At 41.0% G+C, this 25,986-nt stretch overlaps 1 protein-coding gene across 1 annotated transcript in view; it reads left to right on the top strand.

Annotated features, from left to right (window-relative positions):
- Positions 1–23,649, top strand: part of LOC107123348 (transient receptor potential cation channel subfamily M member 3-like) — a 51,083-nt gene extending 27,434 nt beyond the window's left edge. Inside the window, exons 7-8 of the mRNA XM_015426588.1 lie at positions 596–767; positions 23,471–23,649. Of these exons, the coding sequence (XP_015282074.1) occupies positions 596–767; positions 23,471–23,649 (351 nt within the window). The remainder of the gene's footprint in view (positions 1–595; positions 768–23,470) is intronic.
- The last annotated feature ends 2,337 nt before the right edge of the window (positions 23,650–25,986 follow it).

Below are 25,986 nucleotides of genomic sequence, written 5' to 3'. Positions count from 1 at the left end.
CCCCATGGCAACTGTGGGGAACACCAAGCACTTCAGACTCTGATTTGCATTGGGAGTGCAATGCCATCAGTTGAATAGCAAAACAGCATGCCTTTTCTCAAATGATACGATCCTAGTGTTTGCCACAGCTACCTCATTTTTGAAAATGCTCAGGTTATGGCCTATGGTTGCAGCCATATATTCTACTTTTTTCTCCTGTGCTGTGCTATGGAATCCTGCTCTCATCCAGTCCATGGCTTCAACCAGTAGGTCAGAACCCTCTAGTTTGTCACAGAGTACCATTTGATGAGCAGTGAGTCCCTATAAAATGCCTTTATTTGCTGCTGGTACACCACACTGAAAGAACCCGCAGCATGGTGAGGCAAGGACTCCAGCTCCTTGCCTTTCTGTCACATGGCTGTGATGTATGATTATGATGGGATGTTTTGTCACGTGCTTGAAGTGTTTCATCAGGCTGGATGAAAGCTAAAGGTGGGTCTGACGTCAGATCCTAGGTCTGGAAAGGTTGAAAGCCACTGGGCTAGACTAATTTCTATAAGAAATTCTAAGCTATTTCTCATTATTGTTATATTCTCTTTTTTCATCTCTGATGCAGGTAGTTCGGCCATACCAAACGATGTCCAATCCAATGAGTAAATTGACAGTACTTAACAGCATGCACTCTCATTTTATTTTGGCTGATAATGGGACCACAGGCAAATATGGTGCAGAAGTGAAACTTCGTAGACAGTTGGAAAAGCACATTTCACTTCAGAAGATAAATACAAGTAAGCAGATCACTCTGTTCCTTAACTGCATAATTTTACAGTGATAAATTAAAAAAACATTCTAGATGTTAGTGGTATGTGGAGAAAATGTCAAAGGCTTAGTCTGTATTGTCTCCTTCGACTACTATTGTATGCCAGTAAACAGAAGTAGGTGCTGGGAGGTGTATATAATTTAGAAACGTTGTTCTTTATAGCCAGCACTCAAAACTGCATGCAGATATCAGGAAATTGCTGTAGTCAGCAATTTGATTGTGTATATAGTGTTTGCATTGGCCCATAATTATATGCAATCAAATCATTATGTGGTGGAGGTTGCATTAATGGGTCTGCACAATGGGCTATATCAACAAACAGCAGATTCCAGTATGATTTTTACTATGATCAGTACTCACATGGATCTGGTGAACCCATACTCCAAATTCTGAACAATTCAGAGACCAGTGGGATCAGGAATAGATTCGGCAGGGTGCTAGAAGAAAAACAGGATACTATTTGTATGCAATGCCTGGAATAAATTCAATAGAGTGGTTTACGATGATCGGGAAGACAGGCAAAATAGAATTAAGGCAAGTAATTCCTTAGGCAAGTAATGCAGAGTACAGTGAAGAAAGTTTCTGTTATCGCCTTCTCCAACTGCAGCTTCTTCTACTACATCACAGGCTACCATGGCCAGCTTTATAATAAAGTGACCTTCAGTGACCGACTCAGGTGGCAGATTTTGGAAGGCAATAGTCTCCCATCCTATTCACCATCAGCAGCCAGCTGCCTCCCCACCTATCAGCTGCCTCCTCTATCTTAGAGGTGGAGAGACTTCCCCAAGATTCTTTAAAAGCAGCACTGCCAGCTGTACATGTCATTTCCAAAATTCACACAATATTACTTTTTTTCCTCACAACTTTTCACCCACCATTTCTGGTTGCCTTTTGCCAGGGCAACCAACATTATGGCCGAACTCTTGCTAGAGGAGGTAGACCTTGTTGGGCCCCTGTGGTCTAGCAGGGACAATGCAGAGGTAAGGAGGGTTTATCTCTTCCAGCTCCTGAGTGGGGTAGCAGAAGTGACGAGGCACATACATGGGGAAGGCAGCAAAACACCTTAGCCACTACTGGTGAGGTCCCCCCCCCAAAAAAAAAATATCTGGGGAACACTTTGTCAGGATAAAGTCAGAAGAGAGGCCTCCACGATGAAAATATCCTCCATTGGATCCTATTGAGTACTTAGAAAGCAAGTATGCTTAAAAGGAAGAAAGCTGATAGCATAAGTTATGATTATCTAATAAATGATGTGGAAAATAGGGGGGGCAACCTTGAAGGGTCCAGGTGAAGCTAGCCTATCATGCTCAGGTTGGCACCAAAGATAAGATGCTAAGATTCAGCAGGCAACCACGGCATAATACCTAAAACCATTTGACAGACTCTAATTTTCAGGCAAACTGTGTGGGCTTAATAAAAATGCTGCATTATAGGTGAAACAAGTGAAATAGACATCTATGTCAAATTACTTCCTAACATTTTGACTGCACGCACTTGGAGACAGGATTTTTAAAAAAGCAGTCTGATTTTTTAAAAATAAAAAGATAAATCAACAGTCATTCAGATAATAAGCTGCAAGTAAACTGAAGATGCTGTCAGCAAAAATTAATGTTTTATTTCCACTAATAATGTAAGACAAACACAGTTGTGCAAGGATTTCTGTATCCAAATGAAAGTCGACTAATAGCAGTAGATCATAAGCCAAATGGAAAACAAGGACTGCGCTGGGTACAATATAATCTGTATAGACTACTTAGTAAAAGTGATATACTCTATGGTACATATTTAGAAAAATAAAACATTTAAGGAAAAGCTGGCCCATCTTCTGTAGATTATTTTTATGAATCCCCCAAATATCTCAGTATTATGCTAATTCCCCTGTCTTACATCATTTGATCATGCTTGACTTTCAGTGAACTTTACCTTACACTCTTTTCAGAGGTGCTTGCATACTTGGAACTGTTTATCTGTCCTTTTAGTTGTGCCGCTGTCATTGCTGTGCACAAACAGGACAGAAAGGGTTCATTTAGAAAACCACTTTACCACACACAAAAATATGGGGAGAGCTTAGCTCTCAGTGACTTTTTACCACATCAGATGTGACAATGTGAGTCAGACCTTAAATATTTATTTATTTAGAAATTTTCTACGCCATCTCTTCATAAACCCTGTTCAAGGCAGTTTACAAAGAAAAGCATAAACACCATGAAAGTCATTAACAATTAATAAATCATTAAAAACCCAGCATTACAAACCCTGCCTGAGCATTAAAACAGCATAAAACATTTAGCAGCTTAAAACAAGTTTCATAAAATAATTCTTGAGCTAGAAACAGACTCTTAGTTTGCAGTCACACGCGCCATAAAAAACAGGGGGTAAGAGAGGCTATTTCCTCCGGAGGAATTTGACCCGCAGTTGCGCGATCACACAGTCCTTGGAAGCTGCGTGCACAGCCCACCACTGCGTAATCAGATGCAACCGCGGGTGAATTGGGTTTTCTTTTTTGCCGTTTGTTTCCAATGCACTTAGGAATCGATTAATCACATCTCCGCACTGAGGGCTCCTTATGGAGTTTGCAATGATGCACATACTGAGAAGGGCGGGGGACAACGGCACGGAGTCGGGATGGCCTGATCTGACCATTCCAACACCATGAGAGCGTACTGGAGCAATCAGACAGGGGAAAGTCTGTCCATGGCCCGTCGCAACCTGTTTTCTACTGGATTTCCCCTGGTGTCTTTTAACTCCACTTCTGTGGCGGAGCAGAACGGGTTGCCGACGGCTGCGGGGCACTTCCCAGATGTTATTGTCTGATCGTGCCCTTTAAATCCGCCTGGCATTTGCGCCTATGGCATGTCTAATTGCGCATATGATCGCAGCTTAAAACTTATTTTAAAATATCAGTTCCTTAATTAAAAGCCTGTCACCTAAAAGAGAGTAGAGTAGGTACCAGGTCAGTCTCAAGGGACTGGGCATTCCACAGGTGAGATACCACCACTGAAAAAACCCTATCTCTGGCAATGCTCCCTCTAAGCTGTGGAGTCTTGTGAGCAAAAACTCTGCTTTGTGAGCTACTGGCATTAAAGTTGTGAGTGAGCGATTTGGCTAGTGCATAAATTAGTTTGCTCCGGAGCCATCCTTCCTCAGCTAAGACAAAAATGTGTGAGCCGGAGGCTAAAAAACTGTGAGCTAGCCCACACTAACTCAGCTTGGAGGGAACACTGATCTCTGGTCACCTCCTGCCTCACCCCTGAAGACAGGCACAGAGAGCAAATTTAACTGGTGGGATGCACACTATAGGAGGAGGCGGCCCCAAGCCATTTAGGACCATACATGTAAGAACTAGGCCTCTGGATTGTGCCTGGAAACAGACAGGCAGCCAGTAGAGTTCTTTCAGCTTTGTGCAGCTACAGCACTACATAGTACCTCTTTTATGATATATAGAATCACATTATTGGCAATAGTCTATGTTGGCTTTCAGTGTTAATTCATGCTCCAATGCCATTTACAAATCACCAGAGACATCAAGAGGTGCTTAGCAGCGTGACACACCACAGCACACAAAATTATTACACCATTTGTAGTTCATTTGTGCCATCACTTGCCACTTACTGATTTATAGTTCTACATATGGGATCTAAACTGGAGGGATCAGTGCCATTACAATGTCTAATCTCCAGATGTTACTGTAAGCAGATATTGCTTGACTAGACAAAAATGCTGTATGCTTCGAAGTGGAACATTTGTGTAAAATGCAGCTGGGACCCATTGCCAAGGGTGAACATGACAGTACTGCAGATTACATTCTGGTTTATATTACAGTGGGAGTTGGTGGGAGGAAATGGCTATTATTTCATTTCCTAAACTATGACTGTGTTGATATATTATTTTCCTCTCAATTCTGAAGAAGCTTGGCTGAGCTTACCTTCCTAATATTGCATTTATTCTTGAAAAATTGTGATATTATATACTTCAAGTACATTTTTAGCTCAGCTTGCTATGACTAATTTCACAGACAATTTCGCAGCCAAATGTGTGTGTCATCAACAGACCAGCTGTGAGAAATTCCATGTGAGAACAAAATACTGTCCTTACTCCTGTCTGTATAACTAGAATTTTCCTTTCGATTACACTCTGTTACATCTATATACTAATAGCGAAGGCGCCCCCTGCGTGCGGATATCTAAATCCGCACATTGGGGGCACCTGGGGGGCAGGAAGATTTTCCTGCACACTTGAGGCAGTCCCTACGTGTGCACAAAAATCTAAAAAGGTGAACAAATATTTAAATTACCTAAAAAGTAAAAATTAAAAGAGCATTCCCTGCACATGCGCAGAGAACGCTCTGGGAACTGGCGGGCCGGCGGCTGGAAGGCACTCAGACCTCGGAGCCGGGTGGGGTGGGGGAAGGAGATTGACGGGGCCCAAACCAGAGGGGGGGGAGAAAGAGATTGGGAGGCCCGAGTGGCTGGAGATCGGTGGGGCCTGAGGCAGGGGGGGAGAAGAGTTCAGTGGAGCCCAGCGGCTGGAAGCCGCTTGGGCCTCGCCGCTTGAGCCGGGGGGAAGGAGATTGGCGAGGCCACTCAGGCCTCGCTGCTGGAACCTGGGGGGGGGGTCAAAAATCCAAAAACTAAAAAAAGCCCTTCAGGGATGGCTGAATTCCTCCCAAAACCTTTTGAAATGGCCTCTGCAGGGATCTGCTTCAGGCATCAACGGTGAGAGATTAGAATGTTCGGGGTGTGTGGGGCTTCTAACTGGCTTTGTCAGTAAAAGGGTGGGGGAAGGGCCCTTTCCAGGCTTATTTTGGCCTTTCAGGGAGGGAGGGAAGGAGGGAGCCTTGGGGCCAGGCCTTACAAGAGTTGCCAGTGCCAAGCTGGGGGATTTCTAGAGATTTTGTGGTGGACTCTAAGGAGGGCTGAGTTTGGAAAGGGAGAGGCCTCAGCTGGGTATAATGCCACAGAGTCCACCCTCCAAAGCAGCCATTTTCTGCTTTCTAGAGTCCAGTTGTAATTCTGGGGGGTCTCCAGGTCCCATTTGGAGGTTGGCAAGGGTTGCCAGGTCCCCCCTGATTTGCATGACTCACCTAGCAGCAGTTAGAGCTTCAAAGTAGGGTCTGCAAGACCCAGGTTCAGATCTCCATCTTGCAGTGGAAGCTGATTGCGTGATTTTGGACCAGTCACATATTTCAGCCTAACCAACCTCACAGGGTTGTTGTGCAGATAAAAAGGAGGAGGGAATAATGAACGCTGCTTTGGTCCCCACTGTGGAGAAAGACTATAATTTTCCTAGGTAGAGGCTGGGGGGCAGAGATGGAAAGCAGAAGACAGAGAGACAGATAAAGGTAGGTTGGCTGTTGGGTGGGAAAGAAATAGGGTTGCCAACTCCAGATTGGGGAATTCCTGAACATTTGAGGGGTGGAGCCTGGAGAGGGTGGAATTTGAGGAGGGGAGGAACTTTGGTCTGGTGTAATGTCATAGACTCCACCCTCCAGCCATTTCCTCCATGAAAACCACCATTGCCAGCCTCCAGGTGAGGACTGGAGATCACCCAGAATTACAACTGTTGTCCAGGCAATAGAGATTGGTTCACCTGGATAAAATGGATGTTTTGGAGGGTTGAATCTATGGCATCATACCCTGTCCCAAGGCTCCACCCCCAAATCTCCAGGGATTTCCCAACCTGGAGCTGGCAGCCCTAAGGTGAATTTATCTCTGTGGCTGGGAGATTCGTTGTGATTCCCAGACCACTGCCACTGCTGCTGTGGTGGGAGAGGAAGCAGGTGGGTGGCTAGGAGCACTGCATCACTGCTACTGCTGCTCTGCGGAGTGGGGGAGGAAGCAGGCAGGAGGCTGGGAGAGTGATGGGGGCAGAAAGAAAGAATGATGGGGTGGGGGCAGAAAGAGAGAGAAATAGTGATAAAGTGGGGAGGCAGAAAAACAAAGAGAAAGATGACAGATCAGAAAGAGAAAGGAAATAACATGCATGGAGGAGAAATAGAGAGTAAGAACAGGGGGGCGGGGGGAGAAATAGTGTGAGAGAGGTAGGGGGTGAGGAGAGGAAGCAAAGGTGTGACGAATGAGACAACCATCCCGCAAGTTTCTTGCGGGTCTCCACTTGTCCCTTCTAATACAGAACTTTCATACATAAAGTTTTAAACAGAGGCCTTCATTCTTGGGCTGGGAATATATTCAGACAATAAGTTTTTGCAAACATGTAACTAAAATGGGTTGGCTACATAGAACTGTAAGCAGAAGGAAAATAGCTGTTAGCGCAGTTCTACAAATGCTTGCTCAAAAGATCTTGCAGTACTATGGTATTTTATTTAGTTGCTTATTTTGATTATATCTACCCTGCTTTTCAGTCCAATGATCTCCAGGAATTTGCAAGAGGTCAACAATGAGATCCTAAGCAGAGTTACACCCTTCTAAGTCCATTGAAGTTAATAGATTTAAAAGGTTATCACTGCTCAGGATGGCTTCCATTGGAGTATACTTCTGGCTCATTTCTTGACAATGGAGTGAGTAAAAGAAACTCTGGGTGTGATCAGACGTGCCAGTTGGATCCTAAGCAGAGTTACCGGGATTTAAAATGCACGATCAGACAGCAACATCTGTCTGTTGTGCCCCAGTCATCTGTGTCCTCTCGTGTCCCCCCCTTTTTTTCCCTTTTTTTTTTACTGCATGTTTCTTTGATACCTGTGAAATTCCTGTCCTTTTGGGCTGAGCTGGTTTCAAACTGGATTTCCTATTGTCTGATCGCTCTTTTACACACCCAAGCCATCAGGTATGTCTGACTGGTCTCTTGTTTTCCAGACACCATTTTTTACTAGTTAGTGATGTGTGCATAATTGCATATTCACACCTCTCTCTCTCCCTTTCTCTCTCTCCCCCCCCTCTCCCACAGGGGCTTCTCAAAACTGTTTTCTTTATAAACACTTTCAAAGAAAGATGCCTCTGTACTTCAGTTTTTTTCTGTGCTTTGGGGAAGGGGTTAATTGAAAAGTTTAGAGAGGGAGGATGACTGTGAACTATATATCCCAGCAGGCTCATCTCTGGTTGTGCACATGCTCATTGTTCAAAGGACAAACTTTTTAAAAAATGGCCAATGGCCCCAGCAGACTTATCAGCACTTGTGCACATGCTCAAAGTACAAACTAAAAAAAATGGCCGATGGCCCCACTCCCTGGCTGCTGCATCTAATCACTCAAGGATGGGGTAAAGGTGGTTTGAAGAGAGCTCTGTTACAAACCCCCCCCAAAAAACTGGATCAATTAGAGGGGAGTCACACTGGATCAAACTGCACATCTGATCACAGCTTCTGGGGCCCTGTGATGCTAAAACCTTGCTGCTGTCTTTAGAGGGACCTAGTAAGCCATCTCTTCCAGGAAGTGCGCTACTAAGGGAAATAGATTCTATAGTAACTACTGCACTTCCACATATACAGGATGATGTGCAAGAGGAAGAACATTTGTGCCTCCTGCACTTCAGTCATTCCATGACTAGAAAAGTACTTTGGGTCCAATCCTATATGCCTATATTCCCTATTTTCAAGTCAGAGAGGAAGTCATTATCACTTATTTTCTTCTCTGTCATGAACTTCAGACACTCCAAACCAAGAGTTGGTAACATATCACTACAAACCTTGTTCTTAACATGTAGCCTGCCCTCCCCACAAGCAGGCTCAGGGCAGATAACAAAAACATAACTCAATATTTCAATATAACAATTATTAAAACCCAAATCATAATTTTAAAAACTCAAATCACAATAGAACAATTGATATCAAGAATAGCAATTGATGGCACCATTCAGCCAATTCATCTCCACCTCCATCTACTCCTGCATAGATTCCCCATATGTTTGCAGGTGGATGACAACTGATACTAGGGGGAATAGGTGGAAAAAAAGACTATGCAGATGACAATTTGCAGGGGAGGCCAATATAAATAGATCTCCGCCACAACCTGGTGGAACATCTCCATTTTTCAGGCCTTGCAGAACTGCATTAAGTCCCTCAGAGCCTGGATCTCAGTAGGAAGAGTGTTCCACCAGGCCGGCGCCAGAAGGCTAAGCGGACATATTTGGGGCCAGGGATCACCAGCAGATCTTGATCTACCAAGTGTAATGCTCTATGAGGAACATAGCAGGAGAGATGGTCCTGAAGGTATGTTGGTCCCGGACTGCAAAGGGCTTTGAAGGTTAAAATCAGAACCTTGAAGCTGACCCAGGATTCAACTGGAAGCCAGTGCAGCTGGCAGAGCACTAGTTATATATGTGCTCTTAATGGTGTTCCTGTAAGAACACCATTAAGAGCACAAATGCACCCCTTTAAGGCTTTCCCAGAATATTTGGCCTGTGGGTGTCATACAACATACAGTTGGAACCAGTTGGGTGAATGACTGAAGAGGCTTGGCAAATTAGACACAGTCTGTGGGCTACTTTGGCTCCAGACAATATTATTCCAAAAAGTAGTAATTCGACAAAATAAAAAATTCACTTTATTCATATGAATGTCTACAAATACGCATAGTCTTGTAAGAGCCAATATAATGTAATGCTTAGAGTACTGGACTAAGGTGACAAGCTGAAGTACCCACCCTGCCATAAGACTTACTGAATGACCTTGGAACCAATTACCTTCTTTTATCCTGACCACATAGTTTCAGTGAAGACAAAATGAAGGAGAGTTCCTTGGGGGAAGAGGGATAAAATATAGTAGATTTTTCTAAATATGCATTAGTCTCTTCTGATTTATAACTTTCCCAGCATTCTGATGCTTGATAATTAGAGGTGCATTGAATCAAGCCAGTAAAATTTTGTTATAATCTCAGCAAGATCAAACATGCATATGGCACAATATTGAATCTGCTTATGCATTCTTGGTACAGCTGAGTATGCCCAGTGCAACTCATAGTCACAATACTCATGCCTCAGTTCTTCTTATTGAGGTTCACAGCATTGGCTTCTCAAATAAATATCAGGAGCAAGTTTAAGATTAGAACTGGGTGTTTGAAAAATGTATTCCTAAGAAAAAGAAATATATGGAAAGCATAATGAGTCATTTTATAGTATCATCCTACATATTCATGTTGGTCCATCGAGCAAAGATTTTTGTTATTCTGGACATATGAGGATATATTTATTCATAGGAACAAATTTTGTATCAAACGTCTGGTAACAAGCCTTACTCTGTACTGTTCTTGTTAGAAATATTCCCTTTTTTCTGACCACTGGGTTAGAAAATATCTATACATTCTTATATATTATGACTTCATTTTGAATTACTACTCTGAAATACAAATTATTCATCCTGGCTGACTTTTGGCATCTGTTTCTGATATAAGCTGAAAATGCATTTTTAATCATTTGTATTGCTTCAGTATTAAATCAATAAGGCAATTTGGTTTGCAAGCCTTGAATTCAGATTGTGCTTACTGATAATTCGCAGTAAAAAGTAAACTGTAAATACAAGTAAACTGAAAAAATGTTGGTCTTGCTTGAACTGGCTGAACACTGTCAGCAAGCTATTTACGTAATTTAAAAAGCTGTTTACTTAATCAAAAATAGTTGATTTTGTATAGAAGTTTTCTTGATTTTTTACACCTAGATCTTCATTTCTGTCAAAGTATGGCTTGATCCTTGAACTATCAAACCAGCAAATAAGTATTCAGGGAAACCAACTGCATGAATCTATCTATGCAAAACACTATTCTACATCAACATGAACTTAAAGGCAGGCATGAGAGTTTCTTTGCAAACTGTAATTCGCAGATCATATTAAGTGCCTGTGGAAAAGCATGATGGAGCTGGTTCTCTAGGACTTAGTTGGGCTCTGTAATAAAGTGGAAAGTATCAGGGGCGTGGGATATGTAAAAATAATGAAATGCACTGTATTTAGCAACAAGGACCTGGATGGAATGACAAATGGGTAGAATGACTTGTTTGGGGTCAAAAAAGTGATAGGACTGTTCAGGGATTAGGCATCTTATCCTTCCAGCCAGACCCCAAAGCTGCCTATTCTTCAACCTGCTGATTTCCACACCTGCCATATGCAGCGGTACAACCCAAACACAGGCTTACGACATCAGTAAGCTGCAGAATCAACTCCACAATTAACTATTAGAGCATTTTCTGACAAAATTTCAGCAAAAAGGAATAAAAAATAGCTGAACTAAAAATAGGGGACTTCAAGAACTTGCAGGGGACATCTCATTTCCCCTGTATCCCCTCCCCCATTATTTCCTCTTTCCTTTTCCTGGCAGCCCCCAAACCCTTTCGTCGTCCCCTGCATGCACACTTCTTCAGATACAGTGAAACAAGATGCCCTCAACCATTATGTATAGGGAGCCTCATTGATTACACTATTTCCATCAAAGTGGGCTATAAGAGGATCTAATTTTATTAAGTTTGGTTGGGCACAGATACCAATTAGAGATTGTCTTATAAAATTGAAGCTTTAAATGAACTATAGATGATTTGTTAGAAGGGGAGTTCCATATTTTCTGCCATTCATCAGGAGTTAAAGTCTGTTTTAATTCTTTCTCCCAAACCTTAGTATAAGGGGGGTTGTTGATTATTGTATCTTAAAGGTGATTATAAATTTTAGACAGTAGACCTTTGGTTTCTTCCTCTGTGTTTCTGAGAATTTCTTCAAACCCTGTTAACGGCCGAAGAAGATGACCATCTTTTTTAAACTGCATTATTAAATTTTGGATCTGAGAGTACTGAAACCAGTTAATTTGATGGCCTAATTTGTCCTCTACCATATTTTTAGAAATAATACTGCTATTCTGTATAGAGGAAGGGATTCACCAGGATTGAATGAGATCTAATTTATGTGTTGCCCAGATAGTTCTTTTCAGTGTCAAGGGGTCAGCGAAAACCTCCTCTATAGAAATCCATTTTTCATTTGGGGTAGTATGTAACAACTGGACTGTTCTAAATTTGAGGCAACATAGTACATCTTCAGATCAGAAGATTGGAAGCCACACCTTTTCCCTGGTTTGCTTAAAGTCAGATGAGAAACCCGTGGGTCTTTTTCATCCAAATAAATTTATTTAGTGAACTTTGCCAAACTTTAAGCTTCTTCTCAGGAATCTCTATCGGAATTGTCCTAAACAAAAATAAAAACTTTGGTAAAATAAAACTTTTTACTATAGATATCCGCTCATACCATGGAAATACTAGTTTCCCCCACTTTTCCAGTAATGACGTGATGTCTTTGAAGAGCTTATCAAAGTTATATTTAATCAAAAGTTTGAAATCTCTAGGGATATGGATCCTGAGATACCTAAAGCTATAATTGACCCAAGGGAATACACTTTTTTAAAGTTCAGATTCCAGGGTAACAGACAATTTTACTGTGTAGATTTCAGATTTAAGAGTATTTATCTTTAATCCAGATATTAAACTAAAGTCATGTAATGTCTTGAGTACTGCTTGTAGAGAAAGTGCTGGGGAGGTAAGAATGAGTAAAATATCATCAGCAAAAATCAAAATTTTATGTTCATGATAACCAATTGTAACTCCTTTAATATCAGTATTGTTCCTAATTTCTTCCACTAAGGGTGCAATTTTTATGGCAAATAAAAGAGGGGAGAGGGGGCACCCTTGTTGGGTCCCCCTGATTATTTTAAAAGATTGGGATCTGATATTGTTCACTTTAATTTGAGCTATGTTGTTACCATATAGCATCTTCAAGGCTACTAAAAAATGCTCACCAAAACCCATGTATTGGAATAAAGAGATAAAATAATTCTTTTCCACAGAGTTGAAAGCCTTCTCCATATCCAGACTTAAGGCTACGGTTTCAGTTTTCATTGCAGAAGCAACATTAATCACATTGAGAGTGCACCTTGCATTATGTGAGATATTATGACCCCTAATAAACCCTGTTTGATCAGATTTGATATAGGATCGTATTATTGTTTGAATTCTGTTAGCTAAAATGGTTGTGAAGAGGTAGATCCTTTTTGGGTAGCAAAGGGATCTTCCCAGCAAGAGTTTTTAGAAACACCTGCGTGTTCGCTCTATTTCCGACACTGCAGAAATTTAGAACCCCAACAGATACTAGTGGATGTGGTATGGAGGACTTAACATCGAGAACCAGGCCAACTCCGTTTCCTGTTGAAGAAGCAACAACCACTCCAAACAAAGATTTCCAAGATGCTAAAGAAGGTGAAGCAGGAAACTGCTACCTAAATAACTCATTGGAAGAAGATCTAATTAACTCCTTCCCTGGTCTTCCAGTGACCGAACAACTAGCCATTATAGCAAGAATGGACTGGATGTGCATCCAACTTCGAAGCTTAAAGGAATCTTCATCAGCTTTCATCCTACAAAAGGCACAAGTGAATGATTCTCTTCCACCCCATTCCTCAAGGATGCCATCAGTACCACCTAGCAAGCATATAATAAAGTGCACTACCCACGATGAGCCAGTTCCCACAACTTGGATTTTGGAGCGAGATCAGGAAAGTAAGTCCAGCCACTGCCCTACTCCATTTTACAATGAATCATCCAAGGAAGTAAAATCTCCCAGAACGAGTGCAGCATCAGCGTGCGATTTCTCCAGGCCACTCGAATATCTAGGAGGAGGAATGTATGAGGAGGAATTAGACTTGAGGTCCCATAAAGTCACCTCATTTGCACAATGTCAGTCTAGGAACCATAAATCTCTTGCTACAGAAATTGCTGAAGCGGGAAACAATTTATTACACCGGCCTGCGGCTTCAACACTATCCCCCTTATTACCTTCCTACCCAGAAACGGATTTCATGGAGGTGGAACAGAACCTTTTACAGCATCCCGACAAGCATCGAGCACCGATCCATTGGACGCTGCCGCAGCCTGCACTGCTTACGAGCAGCACCACACCACGTAATGCTCCCCAGAACAACACTCCGCGCTTCGACCAAGAGTCATGGCTACCGCTCTGGGACAGATCTCCACTAAGTACGAACTTAGACCGCACACATGGTCGCTCTGCACTCGCAGTCAGCTGAGTAACCAGACCTTCGATCTCAGAAACAATGGGCACCTAGGATCCTAGTAACAGCCTATCGGCTGACCAGGACTCTAAAGGATGTAGGATAATGTAAATAGCCAATCACAAGTGTAAGGGTGTGTTGGTGGAGTTGTTGTTGTACATTTAAGCAGCCCGTGGACTTGCCCTGTATCTTCTATCTTCTGAAATCACTTAGTAAAGTATGAGCTGAAAATCACTCAACGATGCGTCAGTCTCTGTACTTTTCACAGTAAGTACACATGGGAATTAATTCTGTGTCTGTGCACCTTATTGTTTACTGTAAAAGTAAAATCCCATGAGTTGGCATTTGATCTTATGAGAAGTCCAAAGGAGGGGAACAAATCTGAATTAGTTGCAAAATTCAATCTAATTGGATTTTGCTATCAACTCTGATTCTAAAATTAGAAGCAGGAAGTTATTGTCTGACTTATTTGTTTTATGTGAAATGGGGTGACATAGTTCAGCTACTTGGAGGTGTAGATTTTGCAAATCAATTCAACTATACTGCCATGATGTGCCATGATTTTTGAATATCCAGTCTGTACTGTGTATATTTTCAGGTTCCCATGTCAATCTATAGAAAGAGACAGAGGTGGAACATATTCCATGCATGCTCCGTAGTTATTGCTACTAGGGACCACAATGGGTATAAGTAAATCAGTAGACAAGGGTTTGCTATGCAGGGTCAGTTCAAGGAACTTCACTGATTTCCTGATGTGTAGGAAGAGTAAGCATTTATGAGGCAATAGTGGATTTAGAAATTGAGGTGTGTGGTACTCAGTATCACAAGGAGCGAAAACAAGGTCATTCTAAGCAGATTTACACTTTTCTAACTCCATTGATTCCAGTGGAGAAAGAAGGGTGTAACTCTGGTTAGGATGCCACTGAAAATTGTCACTCTTAACCTCTAGGATTTTCTCCAATGATTATATATCAAAAGCTATCCAACAGAAATGTAGTTTTCCTGTGTGAATGCTGGTCTTTGTTCTCAGCAAAGGTAGCTATTATGTTTCTTTTTAGAACAGCTGATGGGATACAGTATACCTGCTGAGAAAATAAAAGAGAACAAAATGAGCTCTTAGAAATAAAACTACTTCTTGAAAATGTTTGTGGAGTACAAAAAACTAAGGGAACAAAATAATCTTGAAAATGTATTTGTGACAGTTAGAATATTGTACAAAAAAATCAAAATACACTTGTCTGAAATTGGTTCCTATCAAACTCCCAGTACATTCCTAATTGGCTTGTACAAGATCTGACACCAAACCTCCAAAGTCATGGAATTCAAAGGGTTAGTTTAATTTTCTGAGCATATAGTCTATTTCATAACTAAAGCATCCATGACTGATGTCCATTTAGTTTTTTTTCTTGAAAAAAAACATCCAAGAAAAGCAGTTCATCAACCTGTCAAGGTATCCCCTACTCCATAAACCCTCTTTTCAAAACTGAATGTTTTCATGTTGCATGTTTTCACAAACTAAGCTTTGTGAAGTATTGGTCATTTCTAATACAGTTGCATGCTGCCATTTCATAATTGGCAGATAATTTTAGAAATAATGGCATATGGTGTTTGTAATAGGGTAGGGTATTGCAAGTTTCATGATTCCATACTCCACATCACAGAAATACAGTACTGGGCACAGAACTCAACTATCTTAAAATGTCAATTTTCATATTTTAATCTTCTGGATCTTAAAGCTCTGAAGTTTGTTGTGGGGAAAGCTGGTGAAATATCTAAAGTGCAAACTGAGTAGGATTTCCAGGAATCAGAACATGGGACATATGTGCCTTGTAAAGGTTTTCTTTCGAGACCATTGCAGAAATAGAATAAGTTATGCAAACCAAGAAAATATGTACAATTTGCTTTATCTGCATAATTTATTCAGGCCACATAAAATGTTTGTATTTGTGGAAAGGTTAGGTTGTTTTAGTGTAGCTATTTTTGTCAGACACAGCCCTGATTATAAAATATCAACAGGAAGTGTTTCTGAAGGGCTTGTTAGTAAATCATGAAATTATGCAGTTAGTGGCCCAATTTATTTCACTTCTTGCTTTTAAAGAAAGGATTGGCTCAAGGATCAGGTCCAGCTAAGCAACAGTAGCAAATTAAAGCCTATGTTGTTCCAGTGGGTTTTGCTTGTGGCATTTTTTCCTCCTTCAGCTGTTTTTACCTTCTGAAAGGTCTGTTTACTTTTTTGGAAAATAACAGTTCAATTTACCTCTCAAATCAAGTTATCCAAGTGGTAAACTCCAAACTCCTATACTGAGGCAAGCAGACTACAAGAATGGCCGAGGTGCTGTCTGGTTAACTAAAGACTAAAATATAATCCAAATTTGTTGTTTTTTTTAATTGACCTTTATGTCCTTAAAGTAAGTGATAGTAGTGCAATTCTAAACACAGTCACATCCTTCAAACCTGTTGAATTCAATGGACTTTGAAGGTGTAGCTCTACTTAGGATTGTACTATAAGTATATTTATATAAATAAGGGTTTTAGTTTACCAAAGGCAGGGGAATTTGATTGAAATGGTAGCAGTCCTTTAAATAATAATAATGCCTTCAATATTATTTTAGTATACTTTGTAGTTAGTATATTTTGTAGTTCAAAGTAGTTATATGAAGCCAAGTTTATTTTTCCAGCATGTGCACTAAAATGGAGTGGAGAAGAAAGTAGGGGAAATTCAAGTTGAGTACGAATTCTGACACTATAAAGTGTCTGCAGTCCCTGTTCATGTGACCCGTGGACTTCCCTTTGTCATCCTATGCCTGAGAATATATGAAGGGGGCTGGGAAGGCAAAGGGACGTTCAACTGTCATCACTGGCATCTTCTCTGACCATTACACCATCATCAAATGCATTGGAATGCTCATTTACTTAACGTCCTGATCTTCCTTTCACATTCTATTCCGTAATTAATGCATTTTTATACCTTCGGTGCTTCCTTGGTTGTGGCTGGGAACTAAATATCAACAAAAGAGCTGAATTGGAATCCAGAGACAACTGAAAAGATGGATAGGCTCGTCTTTTGACAGATGAATACACAGACTGGGCTTTGATCAATGTTTTCTATGGGGCATAGTCAAATTAATTTTGACAAAGAATAAACTTTGATATCATTGTGTTAGGTCCTTGAAGGGAATCCTAGAGTGTATATGGCAGTTAGGATCTGCCCACAAGGACATTAAACATTGCAGTTTTAAGACCATTCAGACGAAGTCTGTTTATTCCATAATATTTTGCCCCATTCCTTTTAGCACAAAGCCATCTAAGTCCTCTTCAGGCTCTAACTAGCAAATGACCAGCCATTAAAAGCATGCCTAGAGCCCTAGAGAAGGTTTCTGAATCATTTCATGCCATTCCATGAAGCATCCCAGAATTTCAACCTCTCTAAAGCAACAGCAGGCTTATTATTGGTCTAATGGTATGTCAGCAGTAGTCTAGTTAGTTACACAAGTATGGATGTGCTGAATTTCTCTACATCATTACAGAGTTTTTCATGTGAGACTTTCAGGACTTGCTCATGTTAAGGACATTTTCAAACATTCTTAGCCACAGGGCTTTTCCATGTCTTACTAACAGGGCAATGGTTCATCAGAATTTGCTGCTGCATGCAAATACAAGGGATTCAGAGGGTAGAAATTCTTTCCCTTAAGCATTCTGATTCATATTGGAAACAGACCTATAGGTTCTATGATAGAGGTGCTACCTGAAGCTGTATGTCTACATGCTTGTGCTTCTCCTTTTTCTTTGCCAGTATCTTCTTGACACTTCATGCAGTTATGTAATAGCACTGTAGAGGAGGAGATTTCACTACAGAAATATAAATAGCTCCTGTTAAGATATGCATGCTTTTATGCCCAGTCTGTCACTCTGGGTATTACCCAGGGAGCCAAACTGCCAGGCACCCATTGGGGCAAAGTCCCAGCAAATGCTGCTGTCAACATTGGAATTAGTTTATACTGCAAAGGTGCACACTGAATACCTGAGAGGTGAAGCATATCGAGAAGCAGGCAGGCTCACTACAGGACTTAATTGCAAATGACATTTGGTTGGAGTATGGGGAGCCTTATGTTCACATTATTGCGCAAAGTCTAAAGCTCCTAATACAATGCATGCAAAGTCAGTTTCTGATGAGATTAACAGGCAGGTCGAATAAGTGAAACCAAAGGTCAGAAGGGGCTTTGCTTGATACTATTTCCTTTTGGGGAAGGGAGGACTTCACTACCTGATGGAATGGCATTAAATGTTTCTGTCTCCAAGGGGTACTTTGAAAATGATAGAATATATGAATAAAAGAAAGAGAAGCCATGTTATGTAATGCTTTTATATAACTGGAATATATTTCTGTTCATCTAGTCTGTCATATTAAGAAGCTCTTGCTTTGCTAATATATTTCAAAAGGACATGAACAGGCATCATCATCTGTCTCTCAGTCTGTCCAACTCTAGCTGATGCAGATAAATTGCTGTTTATTGTTCCAACCAGAGATTGTACCCCTAAATATCTAATCTGCTTCTTTTATACAAACTGTCAATGTTCTGTTGAAGGCAAATATACACTACTGGTCTGCCATGGAAATTATAATCATATTTCTCACTTTCTTAGATGTAGTAATATTTGCCCAGTGTTATGCCCAGTAATATTTGCCCAGTGTCATGATGTTCTACATTTTCCTGCTAGAGCTGCAACCAATTTATGGTAACCCGGTAGAGTTTGTAAGGCAAGAGATGTTCAGAGATAGTTTGCCCTTGTCTTCATCTGCATAGCAACCCTGGACATCCTTGGTGGTCTTCTATCCAAGTACTAACCAAAGCTCACCTGTATTTATGGTCACAGGCATAGACAGACTTAAAAGGTGTTGAGGGATTCTGGGGGCCAGGGATTCCTGGGACTCCCCAGTTCCCCTGAGTTCATACATCCGTTGGGTGGAGACTGGCAAAGGACTGAATCTAGTCTAGAGCGAGACAATGGTTCTTAAACAAAGCTCAATTTATTCCATTATACACTATTAAGACAGAAAGCACTTTGTAGAATTTCAATATTCAACATAGAATATTTCAGCGCAAAACCAATACTTAAAATAGTGCACTTGTATAAAACTCAAAACATTCTAGAATAGCCACCAAGGTCTCACACGGAACTGTTGGACCTATATCAGCTAATGTACCTACTGATGTACTTATCATGTAGTACTACCATGAATGTGATGCAGGCCAAACTAGAACTGACCAGAACTGACTCAATGTAATTACTATAGAAATTAAAGTAACATAGGTTTAACAGAGGACTAAGGCACAATACAGGCCATAATTCTGCAACAAAAGGGGCTAAAACAGATTAATGGAGGATAGGTTTATCAGTGGCTACTAGCCATGGTGACTAAAGGGGAGCCTCCACATTCAGAGGCAGTAAACCTCTGAATATCAGGCAACATTAGGGGAAGGCCTCAGCCTCTATGCTCTGTGTAGAACCTCCAGAGGAACTGGTTAGCCAGGATGCTAACATAGATGGACCACTGGTCCAATCTAGCAAGGCTCTTCTTATATTCTTATGACCCTGCTTCACTTCCAAGATTTGGGCCAGTCAGTTCAGGACCCTCTGCCAGTAGCATGCAAAAATGTAGAGGAGGAAGAGGGACATTCTGAATATCAAGTCATATGACAAGATTTGTTACCCATTAGACAAGAGGAGACTCTTCGATAGGACTGCCATTATTGTGGCAGCCTTCTGTTTTTCATACTATCTGGTTTTGCCTTCACAGAAGTTCCCCAATGAAAATAAACAGGGTATTTTAATATTAGTAAGGCCAAGAACACATGTATTTATGTTTACTAGATGTGAGGGGAAAATGTTTTTGACTATCATAGTGTTGAAAGTATATTGTGTTTTATCGTATCTTTTCATGGCGATTAACATTGGCCATTCACTTTAAATACGTTCTCTTTGATTTTACAGTACTGCCATGAACTCTTGACTGTTAGAGATAGTGGTTGAACAAACAGCATGTCTGACAATTTGCTTTAGTTTTCAAATTTGCAAAACGTGCAACTTTTATTTTTCTCAGCTACGTACTTTATGTCCTATCCTTGAAAGGGATACTTTGAATACATGGACTGATGCCCAGAAAAATCTCTGAACAAGTTGATCTAATAGTTCAGTTTTGATACATATTTCCCTATGGGAAATTTCTTCTAAGCTCAGAGAAGCTATTCACTTCATACCATCAGAAGTGACAAATTGGAAGGTTTTGTTATGGTCATGTAGGTTTCACATAATTGAGCCTATATAAGCAAGCCACACCCAAAACATCCCTGAATCTCCCAGATGTGGGTTGCATGAAACTATCTAATCTTTCTGAAAGTACTTTGGTGAGAATCTCAGAAATCGTGTTTCATATTTCAGTCTTTAGATAGGATAATGGATAAGTAATGATGTATAACTGTTTCTGATATCATTTACACATGCAAGTATATTTTATATCATGGTGATTCTTTCATATTTACTCATTTCAGGAATGATTAGAGTGTGTCAAGCCATTACCCCTTAGGCAAGTAAGCAGTGCTCAGACCTGTGAGTCTTTGTGGTTACCTGCACACAAGAAACCAGACCTTTGTAAAATCCATAAAGGTTTATTACTTAACAAAAATATAACTAGGTAACACAGTCTCTGCAATCTAATAGCAAGAAAACAACAAAGGCTAAATTTTTGCCTAATAATTCCATACCTGGCATTGGCACACCTTCTTAGAATATAAGAGTCCAAGCTAGAGGCTTAAGTGTTCTCTATGCAGCAGTCCATCACAATGAAGCATAACATAGTCAGAGCCACTGTCCCGTCAAATTTCAAAGTTAGCATGGCTTTTCTCTTGCCTATGATTTAATTATAGTCTTTGACATCTGGCACCAAGTCATTTCCCCAACCCCAATCAGGGAGCTCACTTGATGGAACCATCCAGAAGATGATGACATCCCTTCCTGCTTCCCCCCTCCCATTTAGCTACAGGACTGAGCACAAGTTCTCACAGTTAGCCAATTTCCATATTCTTGAATCCAGCCTTGAAAAAGATAAGGGTAGTGCAGGCAGGGAGGCCCAATTACAGACACCTGCAAGCTGGAGCAGGCCTGCTAATATTCGTGTTAACCCTTGAGGGGAAATCAGGGTGCTTTGCCTCACAGAGTGATTTTAAATAAAAATCTTAAAAGATAAACATGAGTGGTGTTTGGCTGGGACACAAGGTTTTCACCTGACACCTGGAAATAAATAAACTTCTGACTTCAGTAAGAGTGCTGTAACCTATAGAGACTGGATATTGAACAGAGTAGCCATCTCAATATAGCCCTGTGATTTAGTGGTTTAGATGAATGCATTGCTTTGGAACAAGCAAATAGATCTTTCTTTTCCAAGTGCCTGTGTTAAAAGGAATGCCTCCCTTACAGGGGGATTCACCTGTTACAGTACAATATTTTTTGTGATACCCATTTTGATTCCTAAATGGCCTTGCCAGTTAAACTGAGATGATGGGCACACGTTGATATAGGTATCATAAGAAAGATAGGATCTCAGTTGAATGGCATCTGTTGTTTCCTGCTACTGCCTTATTTGGAATATAAAGGCCCCGGTCACACTGGGGGGAATAAGCACAGCCAAAGTGCAGCCTTTTTGAGCCGCACCAAAAGAGAAGCGCGGCGGCGGGATCAGACAGATCCCCCCCAGCCGCCGCGCAGTTCCTCCCCAGCACAATCAGATGCTGAGGGGAAGCCACAGACCGCAGAGCAAGGCGAGCCCGGTATGCATGCATGTGCATGCGCAGTTCGGCAGGAGCTCGCATACTGCGGGAGAGACGGGCACGCCATCGATCACACGTCCGCCCCTGCAGCGGATTTTTCGGTAAGTACTAGTGTTTCGTAATTTGTGGGTTTTTTTGATCTGCATCTTCTGCCAGAAGAGACAGATTGGGGACGGGTGCATGCCACTTCCCAGATGTTGCGGTGTGATCGCGCCTGCTTGATGTGCCCCCGATCCGTCCCTCTTGCAGATCAAAGCCTCCCGTGTGACCGGGGCCAAAGAAGCCCATATTATAAGACAGCTTGCTGTTGTTGTTGGGCTATCCTGGACCAATTGGATTCAGAGTGACAGAAGCTTATCTCACTGCTCACAACAGTCAGATCAGATTGACCCTCCTGATCTGTGTGAGATTAATCAGTCACCTCAAGCTGAGAAGGCGTTATGGACACTTCTTTCAAATTGACCTGGAGAGGTTCTCCTTTTTCACCTACTTCATACTGATCTTTGGGATGAGAGTTGTAAGTTAGCTAAACAGGCCTAGTTATGCATGTGAGGCCTTAGCTAAGGTAGGCAAAATTAGTGCAGGTCAGATATTTTATCAATTAATTTAGATTGGCAAGGTCCCTGAGGCATCTGTGGATGGAGAGAGATGACCAATCCAGACACTGCAGGCTAAACAGTCCAAGTGTTTGGCACACTAACCAGTGTAGGGGAATCGTGTTGATGAACAACATCTCTCAACACAGGTTTGATGCACTGCTAATGGAAAACAAGGCATACAAATTGTACCCAGCTAAGCTTTAAGCAGGGGCTGGTCTGCCCAAATACTGGTGAACCTACTGAAAGTTGTTCTGGGCCTGGACTAATAATAAAATTAGATTTGAAGTTAATTTTTTTATCCATTAAGCTTTGAAATTTCAATAAACACTAGCTCAACCCAGTAACTTCTCTGGTGTTTTCATTTATGGCATGTGGTAGCAACAGTGTTACCCTAAAGACTCCATTAGTGAGATTTTGGGCAATGCCAGAATAATACTCATGAACTCTGGAATTCATCCATGGCACCCATCCACATATGCAGTGGCTTGGAAGTTAGTGGTGAGTTTTTTCACTCTTTTCTCTTTGTATGTAATTTTGGACTCCAGCCCTTTCAATGCAAAGAGTATGTAAGTGTCCCTACATGTTTTTATACATAATTGTTTAAGTCAGATTTTCATGTGCTGAATAATTGTGTTAATGGGGATAACCGTTATGGCAGACAGTTAAGAGATGACATCCTTAAACTATAACTCCATAGGTGCTCCAGTGGAATGCATGTATAAGCAGGATTTTCCATTGCCTTCAACGGGAGAAAAAAATACACACATTCGTTTCTATGCCTGCTTAGAGCTGTTAACAACCATTGGAATAAATGGAGGAGCTATTGTATGCATGGTAGTTCCATGTGCACATGGAGGCTGTGTATTAACTCGGTGCTGAATTATACGACTGAAGGACAATGGTAACCATAAGAGAGAAGGATCAGCTTTTTATGCTGTGACATTATCATACGGCTGCCCTTCAATATTTCTCTTCAGATATCATTTGCCTCTCCTTATTTAAAAGGGGTAGCCAATATGAAAATTGCAATCACTTTTTATTCAATAGCTAGCTACCAAACTATCTACCATACATATGCAACCTTTCTTGAAGCCTCATGAATTAATGCATTGTTATTTCATCTGCAGATAATATCTTTTGAGTACTGCACAGGTGTTAAGACTGCTGCTTTGGCTTAATAATTTCAATTTGTTTCCTTCTTTTTGTTGTTTGATTTGCTGGCTTTGTTTTTGTTTTGTTTCTGTTTATTTCAATACAGGGATTGGGCAAGGGGTTCCAGTAGTGGCTCTCATTGTGGAAGGAGGACCCAATGTAATTTCTATTGTCCTAGAATACCTACGTGATACTCCCCCAGTTCCAGTTGTAGTCTGTGATGGAAGTGGCCGAGCATCTGACATCCTTGCATTTGGACACAAGTACTCTGAAGAAGGAGGGTGAGTCTCTTGTTGGACTATATTGCCCATTGTTTGCTTTTTTCCAGGGATAGCAGCAGTAAAACCTATGTAGTATTATTAATTAGTTGATAAATGAAGCATCATAACATAGAGGGTTTTTTATGTAGTGTTTCATAGGTTATTCAAAAACTCATGGAGTTCAGTGATCTGAGTTCTTCAAACCACAACATTGAACACATGATGAGAGCTCCATCTGCTGTGTCATCATGTGCAAGAAAAGTACAATGGACAGTAAACAGACCTTCCTGATGACGGCATATAGACCTTTCTGTTAAAAAAAGTTTGCCCCAGATATCTCCTTGCTTATAGGTTTGTATACTGAAGCCCTCTGCTATATACTTCCTAGGAAAGATATTATTCCTTCATAGGTAGCTACGTTAGAAAGGACTTCAGAATATAAGGCAGTATGATATAGATTTCCTGCCTGGGCTGCAGGTTTAAGTATAGCAGTCAAGACTGGAATTCCTACTGGCTCAAGATATTTTTCACACAGGAATTCCTCATTTTGTAACCCTTATCCAGTCTTCCCATTTACTTAGGAAGGCACTTCCAAAGTGTAGCACATGGATCAGCTGACTGTTTTTTAAGGTCACTGGCCACCTGTTGATTCACCTGATAATTTTAAATCATGAGAAGGAGACTGCAGAGAGACCACAAAGACAGAGTACAATCTAGGGGATATAGACTGTCTGACAGAGCACTGGATTCCTTATGAAAAATTAAACTGCAAAAGGTATACAAACAGAGACTCCCAGATAAAGGATGTTTGACTTTATTGCTGAGATATCCCACAATATTACAAAAAATATATATTCTTATTGCACAGTACTTCATAAGTCATGAAATGTATGGCAACTGGCCTTTGATCTGTAACATATTTTTTACCTGGAACTTACTGGCCAAGATATGCATAACTTCAATCACCTAATTCCTAGATTCAGGATTCCTAGATTCCTATCAGGTAGCTGGTTTTCATTGCCAAGCATTCAGATACAGATTCTGTTATAAACCAAGGTCATACAAGCAGTAGGTCAAATTTATATTGCAATATGACAGGCTGATGTTAAACACAGATTAATAACTACATAACACCACAGATTATCTACCTCCATAATTCCATCACACTGTGACTTAGTTGGGAAAATACAGTTATAATTGTTATCTATTTACTGTGAATGCTGTCATTTTTGTGTGCAGTTATTTCTGTTCATGCTGAGGATTTTCAATGTCTTCCAAATCAAGGAAGTATATACAGCTTTGTAATCATTCCTCACCCCCCACCCCTCAAGAACCGAATATTAAAGAAATACTAACAAGGTATACAGGTAAAACAGATAGTATATGTAAATCACCAAGTGTCTGTCAATACTTCAGTGCAGAAATTCCAGCAATTATTCTTGACAGCAGGCATTGTTTACTATATTTTCTGATAAATGATTATGTAATCCCAGTTTCTCCCACCAAGAAATTATGGGACCTTGTTAATGGAGGGGTAACAAGAAAAAAGAAAGTAGAGGTGCCTCCAGCCCTCTGATCTCCACTTTCAAACAAGAGGGATAGCCAGTATACAAATAAAGAAGAAGAAAAACTCAAACACAACTCCTAGGCCCTCTAATCACCTACACCCAAACAGAAGGAAAACAGAAGTAGGGTTTGATTCAACAAAGATGGATGGGGAATGAAAACAGAACATCCATATACAAACTCAAACTTACAACACAATGGGGAGTTGGAACTAAAAAAATGATTAGAGTCTTTTACTGTTTTTCTCTCTGGAACCTTCTCAAACTCTCACACTCTGCCATGCAGTGCCTTGGCTGCCCGTGGTGATGCTGCAGATTTCTGAAGGTTGCAGTTCTCTTGAGGTCCCTTCTCAGGTCACTCTTTTCTCTGCCCTTGGACCCAGATGGCTTCTGTCTCCCATTTTTCCCTCAGAAATCTCCCCCCCCCGAACTGCTTTTCCCTCAGGACTGTCCTTTTCCTCAGTCCTGTCCTATGGCTTCCCCAAAGGGACAAAATACCTTTCCCTCAAATTCTAATAGAGGGCCAAACCCACAGGGTTACAATTACTTGTACTGTGTAAATTATAATATACTAGGAGTAAGGCTCGTTGTGGGAAGAAATACAACGAGCTCTAGAAGGACGCTCCAGGTGACTGTCCCGGCTGTGGCTGGTGGGGCGGCAGAGGGAAGGGGAAAATAGAGGGAAGCAAGCCATATTTATTTCCTTCTGTTTAGCTATAAGGCAGAGCTGTCTCAAGTCATTTTGCTGCCACAAGTGGGTAGTATGGGAGGACAGCCTCATGGTAACAGGTATGGTT

Source organism: Gekko japonicus, unplaced genomic scaffold, assembly GCF_001447785.1.
Source record: "Gekko japonicus isolate JY-2015 unplaced genomic scaffold, Gekko_japonicus_V1.1 scaffold1616, whole genome shotgun sequence".
In the NCBI taxonomy this organism is placed as follows: domain Eukaryota; kingdom Metazoa; phylum Chordata; class Lepidosauria; order Squamata; family Gekkonidae; genus Gekko; species Gekko japonicus.
Note: the sequence above shows the minus strand (reverse complement) of the source record. Positions and strands in the feature narration are given on the sequence as shown.